The following is a 14,181-nucleotide window of genomic DNA, read 5'->3' on the forward strand; positions in this document are numbered from 1 at the left end:
GCATAATTCGTGATAGACTCAAGTCAGTGACCGCTTTAGTGATGGGGAACATTCCAGTTTGAAGAAACATTTTGTTTTTCATGCTAGTAAAATAACAATGTGAAGTCTTGATTTTCTATTGTGTAAAAAGCAATAAACTAATTCATAAATGGTTCTTATCTTGCTTTGTCTGTGTGGCCTAAAAAAATATGGCGTGCCATTTCCCCAAACACAAAAACATTTCTTTAATTATATTAATCGACATTATTAAAAATTCAAGAGCAATAATCTACACTGACTTCTACGACGGCGTTTTAGTGCCACGTTAAAAAAATAAAAAAGATCTAAGATTACGAGATTAAAGTCGTAATATTTCGAGAATAAAGTCGAAATTACGAGAATAAAATCGAAATACTACGAGAATAAAGTCGAAATGTTTTGAGAATAAAGATTAAAGTTATAATATTTTGAGAGTATATTCTAGCCTTTTGCACATGCAAATGGCCCGCATTGGGAGCACCGGGAGATATTCCAAAGTCTCAGCTTTCAAAATCTGTCGGTTTTATAGCGAAATACAAACAATATTACAATAATGTGTTTTTTTCACGCTCTTTAATGTGGCGTGACAGATCGCTGTATTCGCTTCAGTTTAAGTGGCACGTGAGTCTTTCCGATTACAATAATGAGACATTATTTTAATTATAAATTAAGCTATACTATACTGTTTTTTCATGCCTTCTGATATTCTTTCACTTTTATATCTTGCTATAAACTTGAAATAAAGAGGAAAAACACATTTATCATTTGTATTTCGTGATAAAACTGACAGAATTAGAAAGCCGAGCTGTGTTATATTAAAAGCAACAAAGCACAAAATTATTGCGATTACTGGGTGGCTGGCGTGCTACAAATAATGAATGGAAGACGTTAAATATTATGTCCAATTATTTACTGTATTATACCATGAATAAAACAGCTTGTGAATAGTCACTTACATGTTATAGCCTACAGGCTACCTCAGAAAAGAAAACAATATAACTTATGTTAACGTTAGAACGTTTTATTAATTAAATAGGCTACATGTGAGGAATAAAAGTTTGGACGCCACATACATTTTTGCTGAGTAGGTGGTGGAATTTTCACAAATTTTGAATTTTGGAATTTTCACAAAGAAAACAGTATAATTTAATGAATTGGTTCACATAAATACAGCGATCTGATCATTAAAGAGCTTGAAAACACATTATTGTAACGTAAGACACATAATTTGTGTTTCGCTATAAAACTGATTTTGAAAACTGAGACTTATATTAAAAGTAGGCCTACCAAAACCACAAAGCTTATTGCTATTGGGTGGCTGGCGCACTACAAATAACAAATGCAATGGAAGACATGAAATATTATTTCCAAGCATACTGTCCCCGCGAGTATGACACATGGTATGATTTCTGCTAATAATCCCACATATATTTGTAGTGTATTAAAAAAGGGTTAAATAAGAGAGCTACAGCGCCCCCCAAAGGAATGTCGATTGGGTGTGTGAGCTGATGTTAAGATAAAAAGTTGTTCCTGTTCAGTCTGTTAATAAATATCATATTCTTGATATTAAGCTGTTTCCGCGAATCCTTAAAATTGACCCTTCCTCATCCCAGTAAGATGATGCGGCTGCTCAGACGCAATAATATTAAAATCAATTCCGGTAGCTTGGCAACTTCTCAATCCGGGCCATTTGCATGCGCATTAAAGGCTATACTCTCAAAATATTATAACTTTAATTTCTACGATTTAAATTCTCGAAACATTTCGACTTTATTCTCAAAACATTCCGACTTTATTCTCGTAATATTTCGACTTTATTCTCAAAATATTTCGAATTTATTCTTGTAGTAGGCTATTTCGACTTTATTCTCAAAGCATTTCGACTTTATTCTCGTAATATTTCGACTTTATTCTCAAAATATTTCGAATTTATTCTTGTAGTAGGCTATTTCGACTTTATTCTCGAAGCATTTCGACTTTATTCTCGTAATATTTCGACTTTATTCTCGAAACATTTCGACTTTATTCTCGAAACATTTCGACTTTATTCTCGAAACATTTCGACTTTATTCTCGAAACATTTCGACTTTATTCTCGAAACATTTCGACTTTATTCTCGAAACATTTCGACTTTATTCTCGTTATTTCGACTTTATTCTCGTTATTTCGACTTTATTCTCGTTATTTCGACTTTATTCTCGTTATTTCGACTTTATTCTCGTAATTTCGACTTCATTCTCGTAATTTCGAATTCATTCTCGTAATTTCGACTTCATTCTCGAAATATTACGACTTTAATCTCGTAATCTTAGATTTCTTTTTTTTTAACGTGGCACTAAAACGCCGTCGTAGACTTCTGTCATAATATTGCAGTACCATTTAAAAAAAAAAAAGAAAGAAAAGCTGGTAATGTTCTGCCAGGACATTATCCAGTAATTTTACAGACTTTCCATTCAACTTAAAACACAGCGCAATGAAGTGCAACATTCAAAATACATGTAAAATACCTGTGAAAAAAAATTAATAAATTAATATTGAAAATTTCTTCATATTACACTGAACAAAATTATAAACGCAACACTTTTGTTTTTGCCCCCATTTTTCATGAGGTACTTTGCACCCTTTTTTATCTGTTTTTAACAGTTTATAATTTATATATTAATTTATATAACTTAAAATGCATGCATGTAAATGCATGCATGCCACCTTTGAGCAGCATTAAACAGTCTATAAGTGTAAATAAACATGTAAACGTCAGATGCAGCTTCTGTTCCATCTTTGCAGTGTAAAGAAGGCATTTGTTGATGTTGACAAAATCCCTTTGGTTACAGTCTGTGTAGTATTATGATTGATTGAAATAATTGGTTATGGTTACATCTAAGTATTTAACATTAAAGTCACCACAGACACATTTAATAAAGGTAAATATTACAATTATCCTTAAAAAAAAAGTCCTGAAAATCAAGTGGGTAAATATTGCCCCTTAATCAAAAAAGTTCATTTCTGATTCTGGTGATAAAGATAATTTTCACAATACTTTTTATTCTAAATGTTCTGATTTCTCTGCATCGAAATGGTAAAAAACCCACAGGGGTTTCTCCGGCCAGACCTCAAAAAAAGAAGCTCTTTTACACTGACAGCTGATATCTGCTCTTCTCCGGCCCCATTGGACTCATACAGTTTGATTCATGTGCTTGGTTGAGCGTCTGCATGGCCCCTGAAAAGACTGATGCTGGGAAGGGAATGACAGATGGGCTGTTTGACTGGGAATCAGAGGACCGGGGTGCTGCTCGCAGTCAAATGCATCATGGCTCGCAGACTTGTGAAGGGTTCTGCTCTCTTTAGATTAAAGTCTATAGAGAGATCCATCAGCAGACGCTCGTTTATCAAAGACGGAGCGGCTGTCACTGTGTCTGACTTCAGAATCGCTAACGGTCAGAGAACGGGGCTAATTATACAGTAGGTTTGATAGCACAACATGACAGTTTTTATGGATTTGTTCACATTGCACCCAATCCAGATTGGTTTTTCCTCTGCTAACATGCTGACTATGTCATCTTGACAAATGCTGCATATTATTAAAGGAATAGTTCACCTCAAAATGAAAATTTGCTGAAAATGTATTCACTCTCAGGCCATCTAAGACAAGTTTGTTTCTTCATCAGAACAGATTTGGAGAAATTATCATTACATTAGCATCGCTTCCTCAATGGATCCTCTGCAGCGAATGGGTGCCGTCAGAATGAGAATCCAAACAGCTGATAAAAACATCACAATAATCCATAACACGACTCCAGTCTATCCTGTCTTGTGAAGTGAAAAGCTGCTTGTTTGTAAGAATCTATCAGATTAGAGTCCTTTATTCATAATATTGCTTTCTCCAGTGAAAAAGTCATCTTGTCTGAATCAGGAGAGAAATATGCACAGATCAAACAGAAGTGAAAACAGTCCAAACCGTTCTAAACAAATATGTTGGAGGATTATGATGTTAGAGGACAACAGGGGATGGACTTTTTCACTGGATGAAGCGTTATTATGTATTATGGACTCAATATTTTGTCCAGAAGTGATGGTTCAATGTTAAAAGCGTTATTATGCATTATGGACTCAATATTTTGTCCAGAAGTGATGGTTCAATGTTAAAAGGCCTTAATGATGAATCTGTACAAACACACAGCTTTTTGCTTAAGAAGATGTTAACTGATGGACTGGAGTGGTGTGGATTACTTGTGGATTATCGTGATGTTTTTATCAGCTGTTTGGACTCTCATTCTGACGGCACCCATTCACTGCAGGGTATTGTGCCCAATTCTTACCCCCCCCACCATATTATTACCCGCTAAGAATTGGTAGGTTTAGGAGTAGGTGTGGGAGAGGGGTTAGGATTAAGGTTGGGGTTAGGATTAGGCAATCAGGTAGCGACTTGGACGACAGGGATAATCATTTGGCAGGAGGTCGAAATTTGGCACAACACCGGCCTTGGGACTACTTGTGGAGTATTGTGATGTTTTTATCAGATGTTTGGCCATTCACTGCAGAGGATCCATTGCTGAGCAAGTGATGTATTGCTACATTTCTCCAAATCTGTTCTGATGAAGAAACAAACTCATCTATACCTTGGATGGCATGGGGGTGAGTACATTTTTGGGTGAGCTATTTCTATAAGTATTTGTATTATTTGCTTAGAGAAGTGTACCTGGGAGCACAGTCCAGAAGGTTGCACGGCCGTGGTTGACTGATCGGTTTGGGAAGATGATGACAGACTGAATGAGGCATCTCTTGGCCCTCTGACGTCAAACATTGTACCTTCCTCATCTGAGTCCCTCTGTTGCCACAGGAAGTGCTGCATGTGCTCCACTCGCCCAAACGCCACTCAAACTCTACACCCCGCAAAAGACACAAAGAGAAATACACACACAGTTAGAGATGATATTAAAATTCTTGGTGATACAAATTTTTTTTTGCTCTGTAGTCTTTGTATCATTTAAAACTGACTTTTAAAATGATTTTAGATTATTTTTACTGTTCTATTTTTCATTTATTTAGTCATTGTATATATTGTGTTGTATATAAATAGTACAGAATACTATAGAATTTGAATATAGACCACCTACTGATCATTGATAATAAAATTCTAGACTATTTAAACTGATCAAAAGTGAAAGACATTTACACATTTTCAAAATATTTCTATTTTAAAATAAATACTATTCTTTTGGAATTCTATTTGGAATCAAAGAATCCTAAAAAAAAAAAAAAAGCATCTCTGTTTCCACCAAAATATGAAGCAGCACAACTGTTTTCAACATTTATAACAATAATATATGTTTCCTGTTCAGCAAATCAGCATATTAGAATGATTTCTGAAGGATCATGTGACACTGAAGACTGGAGTAATGATGCTGGAAATTCAGTTTTGCTGTCACAGGAATAAATTACATTTTAAAATATATTAAAACAGAAATCAGTATACGATATGGTGCCAATATATATCCAGACATAAAGCCTGTGAATTTCAATTATAAAGGACAAAACAGGTAAGGCATGAATCAATACCAGGGAAGCACTATTAGAGAAGCACCACTATTACTCAAGTGCTGCCAAATTGCCTGATTCAAAGAGAGAGGTTATAGGGACCATTTACAAGCCCTTAAAGGTTTCTAGGAATCTGGGCTTGAATATCTACACAATCGTCTCTGGCTTTTAAAATTCCTGGCATTGTGCGGGAACTGAAAGGAAGACATACAGTTTTAACAATACACAAATGAGCTCCGAGCGCTAGGTTTTCTACAAGACAGAACTGAAGTCCAATTCATGTCCAAACCTTCAACATAACACAGTCGAGTTTTACTTTCCTGTCTATTCTGGGTGTTGAGTTTCATCAGAAGACTACGGCTATTCATCATTCACACACTTTTTTTATTAGCACTTTTTGCTGACTTTATGTATTGCACTTCTTTGTATTGCACTACTTTATGCACTTCTTATGTATTGTCACATCACACATATAACAAAGATACATAAATAAAAATTATAAATATATATTAATCTAAAATATCTAATAAAAATATACAAGGTAAAACAACAACAAAAAACATGTACAAAAAATACACATTCTTTGAAAACTTGTCTTAAAATCTTATGCAGTGTTGCATCCTGAGTGCTTTTAACAAAAACCATACAAGCATTTCAGTTACTTGAAATAAAATAAAGATGAACTGAAATAAAATAATATAAACTTATTTTTATTTCACCATGTTCTCAAAGCAACATTTCTCATTTTCATTTAGTTTTACAATGTACTAAAATAACACATACTAAAACTTTTTAAAAAACAATAAATAATACAAATGACACTACGGAAAACATTGCATTATGAATAAATAATCTTAATAATAAGAGTAATAATAATTACTACTACTACTAATAATAATAATACATTATAATAAAATGTACATTTACTGATTTTTCATTTATTCAAAGTGATTTATAAATGAGAAAAGTATTTGTTATAAACAATATTACTTTCTTGATGTGTGAAAATACTTAGTATACAGTCCCATGAAACTACAAGACACAAGCCTTAACACGCACCAAAAAATGGCAAATTATGTAGGTAAGACTAATAATATGGTGTTTAAATTTCAAAACAAGCTCATACACTCCTAAAAATAAAGGTTCTTTGTTGGCATTGACCATTCCATGAAGAACCTTTAACAACAATGGAATCTTTCCATTCCACAAAAGGTTCTTTAGATTATAAAATGTTCTTCACACTAAGAAAAAAAGTTTTTTGGGGATCCCAAAATAATTCTTCTACCGTATAGCTGCAAATGCCCCCTTTTGGAATCTTTATTTTTAAGAGTGTATCATTTAAACAACATGAAAGTGCCGTACCTATCCTCAAGGTATCTCCAGGTTTGACTGTGACGCTGGTGCCGATCACAGAGGCCATCAGAACCCTCTTCCTATTCATCTCCTTTGAAACCTGGTGCTCAGATTCACCCACAGCTCCTCCTGGCATCAAGACAGCACTGTGTCATCAAACATCTCACCATCAAACGCAATCAACCAAAGCATTCCTACAGGTAAAGATTATTCCTTTGATGGCTGAACAACCTCAAGTGGCTGAATTATTACTCCTAGTTAGAGCTTTTTCCCAATCAGCAGAGAGATTACAGCCCGTTTCGACCGTGATGGAGACAGAAATGACCTCAATGAAATACGGTGGGAAGTTGTGTCATCTGAGGCCAAACAAGGCCTCGGCTGCCTTCTGTTTGTGGCCTATAAGATCTCCAGAGACAAGCGGCCTCTACAAAGAAGGGAATATTTCTTCATTCCGCTGCACAAATGGATTTTACCACCCCTACAGTCTGTAGGTCTCACGTTATTTCTCAACAAGACGCGCCAAACGATGCCAATAGCAATAAGCCACTCGCAAATCTCCCGCCGAGTTCGCTGACTTTGTGGGAAACCGAGCCAACCCACAGAGTGCGGTTCACTTAGCACCGAAATGCTGTCGTGTGAGGATTTCCCTGTCACCCGGAGAAGTGTGGACTGACATACGGCTGCTGTGCGAATCGCTACTCACCCGCCACACGCAGCAGGCTGGAGGCCACCGACTTTCCAATGCTGTTGGCAGCCACGCAGGAGTAGGTGCCGTAGTCTGGCGGTGTGAGGTTTCTCAGGAGCAGAGATCCGTCCGGGAGAGGACTAGCGCTGGTGCCCAGCGGACCCTCCTTGCGGTGCCAGCTCAGCGTTGGCCGCGGGACACCTGCTCAGAGACAAACGTCAGGTCACTCCCAATCAATCAGTTCACACTGGAGTCTGGAGCTGATGCTAATCACCGCTTTCTATGAGTAGGGTACACTTTAGGTGTCCCATTACTTTTTAAAGGTGTTTGAGGGACTAATTGTATGTTGTCAGAAAAGTATTATTTAAAATAAAATTAGCATTGCAGAAAAAGATGGTATTTTTAAACACATCAAATCAAGCCCTTAAAATGGTGATTTTGGTCTTTTCCACCTCATGTCCTTGTAGACTGTATAAAATAGAATAACAAATAAAATAGTTCAACATCATCATTTTGAATAAATTATAATTTTGACATTTTTGAAAAAACAAGACAAAAACAACAACAAATTCACTTGTTACATTCAAAAATGTTTTTACATTCAAAAATTTTATTTTAGCTGTGTCCCACATTTGCAGGCAAACCTGTGTTCGCATGACTTTGTGACATTATTAAAAATATTTAAAAAATAAAATAAAAAAAAACATTCTTTAAAATTCAGAAAGCTGAATTTTTTTAATCCAGTTTCTCAATTTCTACACAAATTGTACTGTTGACTGCATTTGTCAAACTCAACAATGTTGTGAAACTTAAATATGTGTTTAATGTTTGATTTTTTTGAAAAGAATCTCACAAACTGAGAAGTGCCAATATTAGTTTCCAGGGTTGCATTGCAACAAAACAAAACAAAAAACAAAACAAAAATAAGTTTGACCTTTTCCACTGAGTTTCACATTCAATATTTTCTGACCATGTGAAATATATATTTAGAGTTTCAGACCTTATTTTGCACCCCATTCAAGAAAAGCTGGTCTGGGCGCAGCTTTCCCTAAAACAAACCTAAGCTCTTGACAAATCACTGAACAAGTTCCAGTATTTAGGGGCAACTGCCATCGTGCCCTTAAAAGACTCATATGTCAACATCAAAGCCCGCGCCGAATAAATCAAACCGCAGAAAATGTTGATTCAAAGAGCAGATCAGCAAGAGGCCAGCAGATTGCCACGAATTACTTGTACAAATGGGCACAATGAATGCAAATTGCCTCCCTCCAACCAGTTCCCATGGGACGCCCCCGCTGAAAATAATGAGCAGCACATGGATTGGAGTCTGAGTTTTATGGTCCCCCGTTCTGCCGAATGGAGACATTAGTACTGACATACAGCAGTTAGTCTGAGAGCCAATGAATAGACACACTCTTAGCAATGGAAAATCACATCGGAGGCCTTGAGGTGTGTGTGTGTGTGTGTGTGTGTGCATCAAGCGCACACGTGGGCATTGACACACTCTGGCACCAGTAAACAGTCAGGCATGCCTGCAAAGATGGCAGGAAGGGATGTTGTTAAGATGTAGGTAGGATTAATAGTGGCCGCCGCAGTGACCTCTGCTCTCCTGGAGAGGGAATTTCCACTGGGAGGAGAAACGCACACAGGAACAATAACTGCATGATGATGAAGAAAAAAATGGAACATTAAAAGAAGATATATTACATACAAAATGTTTATCTCTACGTGCTGACCGCCTACTGACTGTAGACTCGTACAAACACACGCTCCGTTCCAATACACATTAGAAGTGCTCCGAGCCGGACTCATTTCAAAACTACTTCTTTCTTTGGCTTTTGACCAGTCAGAGAGATCGAAAGGTAGTACTTTGATGCCAGTGATCTTTATTATTATTGTTGCTATTTTCACTAGTCCTATTCTTATTAATTTTCTCATTATTGTTATTATTTTTTGCATTAGGTTTTGCATTAACTGATGTAAAGCACATTGGTCAACTTATGTTTAACACTACACTGTTAGCATTTTAACTATATTAAATCAAATAAAATGATAAAAATACAATAAATTGAAAAAAAAAAAATCTTATAGTATAGAAAACAATAGAATCAGAAAAAAATGCTTTATTTTCTTTCTTCTGTTCCAATATCGGGCTATGCTGTTATATGCTATATAACAATATAAACAATACAACAATTTATAAATATAAAATGAACAGAAAAATAAAATAGTGCAAATAATATTTAGTTTGACCTTCTGATCTGATCACAATCAATATTTTCTCACAATTTGTTGAATTTAAAATATATATATATATAGATATATATATATCTTTTTATTTAATATTTATTACTAGATAAAATTACACTTTGTATGTTCCTTTTCCCCCTTCTGTTCCAATTCCTTAGCTTTGAAGTTATCATTTTAACTACATAGTCAGGCTGTAGATAAATAAAAGACAGCAGACAAATAAAACTATAAATGTAAAAATGGAATTATATTTGAAATGATTTCAATACTGAAGAGTATTAATAAAATTGTTCAGATTTACTTAAAGGAAGAGGAATGTATTTCTAGCAGCATGCAAATGTTAAAATCTACTAAAATAAATTCCCTCCTGTGTGCTTTGCACTTCTTATATGATGCACAGAGTAGCTGCCTGTGTAGAGTGTTCCAAAATCACGTCCAAAGTCCCGTTTGAGGTTACATGGAAGCTATGTAGGCAGCTCACTAGATTTTAGAACGGATCTACTGTTAATGACCTGCGTGATAAGCAGACTGAATTCTGCTCTGTAATAACGTGACCTGGATCAGACATTCGCTGTATCCGGGTGTGTGTGTCCTCTAACAACACATCTCTCCACACCATCAGCTTAACCACTCAATTACAGTATCTTCTTACATCATTACCCATACTGCACTGCTCCGTGCCTGCCTATGCCTTCAAATCCTGTTTATTCATCTCAGGGAATCAGATGGTGATGAAAGCATGGGAGAACAGCTGACACTTGTGGCTTTCTGGCCTTTTGTGAGGCCAGTGTTCACAGCAGGTGTCCTCTGCATCAACCAAATCACTAGATAAACAAGTCTACATAAACTGCGACGGTGAGTGAAGACAGACACAACGACCTCAGAGACCTTTGTTTATATAAACATGCAAATATAAAGGAGGTGAAAGGGAGAACAGTGTCCAGTTTGGGAAGTTTGAGGGGCACGAAAGACCCAAAAATTGATCTCATTGAACAATGAGGCTATTAAACACTATAATTACATCTGAATTATATGCATTCAATTCCACTGCGTAGGTAGAAATCTATAGACAGCTCTATAAAAAGTATATTTTAGTACAATAGAGCGACAGGAGCCCTGTTTTGCTACAGTAGATTGGCGTTTGTAAATGACGCAGCGCGGCATAAATCCCATCGAAGGGCCCCACATCCTGAATGCCTGTTGACTTTACAAAGCATATTAAATTAAGTACATTAAAATATCATACATTAATTTTAAAACAATATATTAATATATGTATCTAATTTAATTATAATGTTTGTATTATATTTCATTACATAATATAATATAATATAATATAATATAATATTTTTAATAGCACTACAAATTTGCTTATAGATCACATTATGTTAGACTAAGCACTGGTGTTTATTATTTATTTATTAATTATGCTTTAAATTTTTTTTTTTTGATATAATGATTGGCGTTTGTAAATGACGCAGCGCGGCATAAATCCCATCGAAGGGCCCCACATCCTGAATGCCTGTTGACTTTACAAACCATTTCTGTCCAATTAGCCGAATCTTTCACCAAAGCCACATGGACAAGAGCTATTAAGCATGGGATATGCACACATCAAACATGTTCAGTTTTTCACAGAGTGAAGTATCTCGATAATTTGAAGAATCTACATTGAGGCCGCACTGGAGATTGCGGAAACTGGTAATGACGAAAAGAGGTTTGCTCACGAAAATACACATTAGTGCAATTAAAGCCATAGAATGTGTGTGTGTCAGATTGATTTTTAGCATTTTTGTTGCCAAATCTCACTAATTAGCTTTTATTTTATAAGTTATACAATGTGAAACACTGCATGTTTCACATTGTATTGTATTGTGTATTTATGTTTTATGGGTGAATCTCAAAATAGAAATGTAAGGTCATATTTCACCCTAAAATTAAAAATTCATACATGTCCTATTTTTGTATTATATTTGTATAATATAATATAATATAATATAATATAATATAATATAATATTTCTTATTTTTCTTTCGATTGTGACATTTCATAATTCTGGAGATTCACCTGTAAATCGTCCCATACCTTTAATGGGGCACTCGAGGGTGAGGTTGGCACCCAAACGGACACTGATAACCCCTCCAACCACCACCTTCAGACTGCTGCTCTTCACATCTGACGTGTTTCTCCGCGAGGCAGCGATCGTGGGAGTTTCTGTTTATAAAGAAATAAAAACCATCCGCTCACATTACATACAAAACAGTCATTACAGAGAGCAACCATGTGTAATGTCTCACCAGCCAGCAGAACTAGTGTTGTCTCTGAATCAGAGCCCAAGTCATTGGTGGCGGTGCATCTGTAGATTCCCACATCACTGGCGCCGGGGCTGAGGATGTGTACTTCTCCCTCGCTGTCCCACGATACCCTGGGGAGGGCAAGAGAGACATGTCCAATCAGCTGTAGAGTTCAGAGAACACCATTTTATTGCGTTTGCCATACTCACGGATGTAGCATTAAAGACCCCATGTGATGAAAACCAAGCTTTTAACATTGTCTGTCTGGGGTTTTCAATGTGCTTAAAGACAAACCATGTGCAAATTCATCAGTCAACATCACTGCTGAGGATTTTCTGCTTAAAACAGCAGTGTAATAAAAACTAAAAAATGCGGTTTGAAACAGACCCCGTTTCCTGTCGTCACAAACACGTAACCAATCCCATGAACTTGCAGTTTGGGGCTTTTCATATCATTAGCAAAGCGTTTTTACCTAAAGATGTTGAGTTTTAAAAGCTATCTGTCTGAAATGGCAAATGGGAACATGGTTTGTGAACAACAACAACACATTATTAGCTGTTTGATGACATAGTCGAGCCAAAGGCTAATGATATCAATTGCTGTTACGTGTGCGACATTGTAGAGAGCGAGACATAAAATCCTCTACCATTCTGATACATGGATGTAAACAAGCCATTATGCTCTTCCTTGCCATTGTGTAGCGTTTAATACAGAAAGTGGAGCAGGTAGTATGAGAGTGAAGGTGGGGCTAATTTGCATATTCATGACTCTGTGTATACTAAATGAGGTAAGGGCATAGAGTTTTATTCAAGCCATTTTAAGGCACGAAGAAATTATTTCACAAAAGGGTATTAAAATGTCATTTTGATTATCAAAGATGAGTTTTAAAGGATAAAATTAGTGGCTGCAGGGAGAACAGTTTACTTAAACCAGGTTGTTGAAAAAACCAGCATATGCTGGTTTGAGCTGGTCCTTAGCTGGTCCCTCCTGCTCAGGACCAGCTAAGGACCAGATTAAACCAGCTAAGGACCAGCTTAAACCAGCATCCAAGCTTCAAAACCTACCTAACCAGCATATGCTGGTTTTAAAACAACAGCTGGTTTCTATGTATTCCAGACTGAGGTGAGACCACAGGAGCTCAATGGCCTTTCAGTGAAAACACACACCATGGTTGTGTCTTAATCAAGTCACACCCTCGGATCAGGTCGAGATCTGGTTCAATCTCTCATTTCCTGTGTATCAATCAGAGGTGTCCCTCAGGCTCTGCTACTCTTAGTTCTGGTTCACGTGATCTCCTGCAGCAATCAGGAGTCCCAGAAGAGCCAATCAGAGGCAGCGTGATGGACTCTCAGAGGTGTTTATATACCTGATTAAAGTGTGTATTGTGCGTGTCTGGAGGGCTGCTCGGGGACATCATCTGACACTTGTGAAAGACTAGTGGCCCTCCAGAGTTAAAGAAAAAAAAGTACGCTTTGAACTTGTAGCGATCCTACAACAGAGTAACACTAGAAGGCATCAGCTTAATAGCTATTTTCTCAAAACTAGAAAAAATCTATTATTCTATCATGATATGTTTATACATTTTTAATCACCATTTTATGTACATTTACTGAATTATTCTAAGTGACATTTACTAGTTCATGAATTCCCTGATCATCAAACCAATAAATGTTAATAACTACTGTATGATATGCCTAACAAATATCTTCCAGATCTAGTTTCTCCAGTTTATTTAATTTAAATATAATATATACATTATATATATATATATATATCAATTTATCATTTAGAACAAATAAGTATTAAATACCTAAGTATGAAATCACTGTTAAATATTTTCCAGATCTAGTTTATTGAGTTAACTGATGAATATATATATAAATGTGACCCTGGACCACAAAACCAGTCTTAAGTAGCACAGGTGGTCCAGGGTCAAATATATATATGTTTTTTTTTTTACTGTATTTTATATTCTGTGATTAATCACGATTAATCGCACACTTCATGAAATTAAGCATAGACCATTTATCTTGTTTCAAATGTTTA

At 36.0% G+C, this 14,181-nt stretch overlaps 1 protein-coding gene across 1 annotated transcript in view; it reads right to left on the bottom strand.

Moving 5' to 3' along the window:
* The window catches only part of LOC107685222 (ADAMTS-like protein 3), a 244,976-nt gene that overhangs the window by 8,164 nt on the left and 222,631 nt on the right, over positions 1-14,181 (bottom strand). Inside the window, exons 22-26 of the mRNA XM_016481738.1 lie at positions 12,139-12,266; positions 11,927-12,055; positions 7,610-7,792; positions 6,916-7,035; positions 4,715-4,898 (exon numbers count right to left, since the gene is read on the bottom strand). Of these exons, the coding sequence (XP_016337224.1) occupies positions 4,715-4,898; positions 6,916-7,035; positions 7,610-7,792; positions 11,927-12,055; positions 12,139-12,266 (744 nt within the window). The remainder of the gene's footprint in view (positions 1-4,714; positions 4,899-6,915; positions 7,036-7,609; positions 7,793-11,926; positions 12,056-12,138; positions 12,267-14,181) is intronic.

The sequence above is a fragment of the Sinocyclocheilus anshuiensis genome, unplaced genomic scaffold (genome assembly GCF_001515605.1).
Source record: "Sinocyclocheilus anshuiensis isolate Anshui unplaced genomic scaffold, SAMN03320099.WGS_v1.1 scaffold333, whole genome shotgun sequence".
Classification (NCBI taxonomy): domain Eukaryota; kingdom Metazoa; phylum Chordata; class Actinopteri; order Cypriniformes; family Cyprinidae; genus Sinocyclocheilus; species Sinocyclocheilus anshuiensis.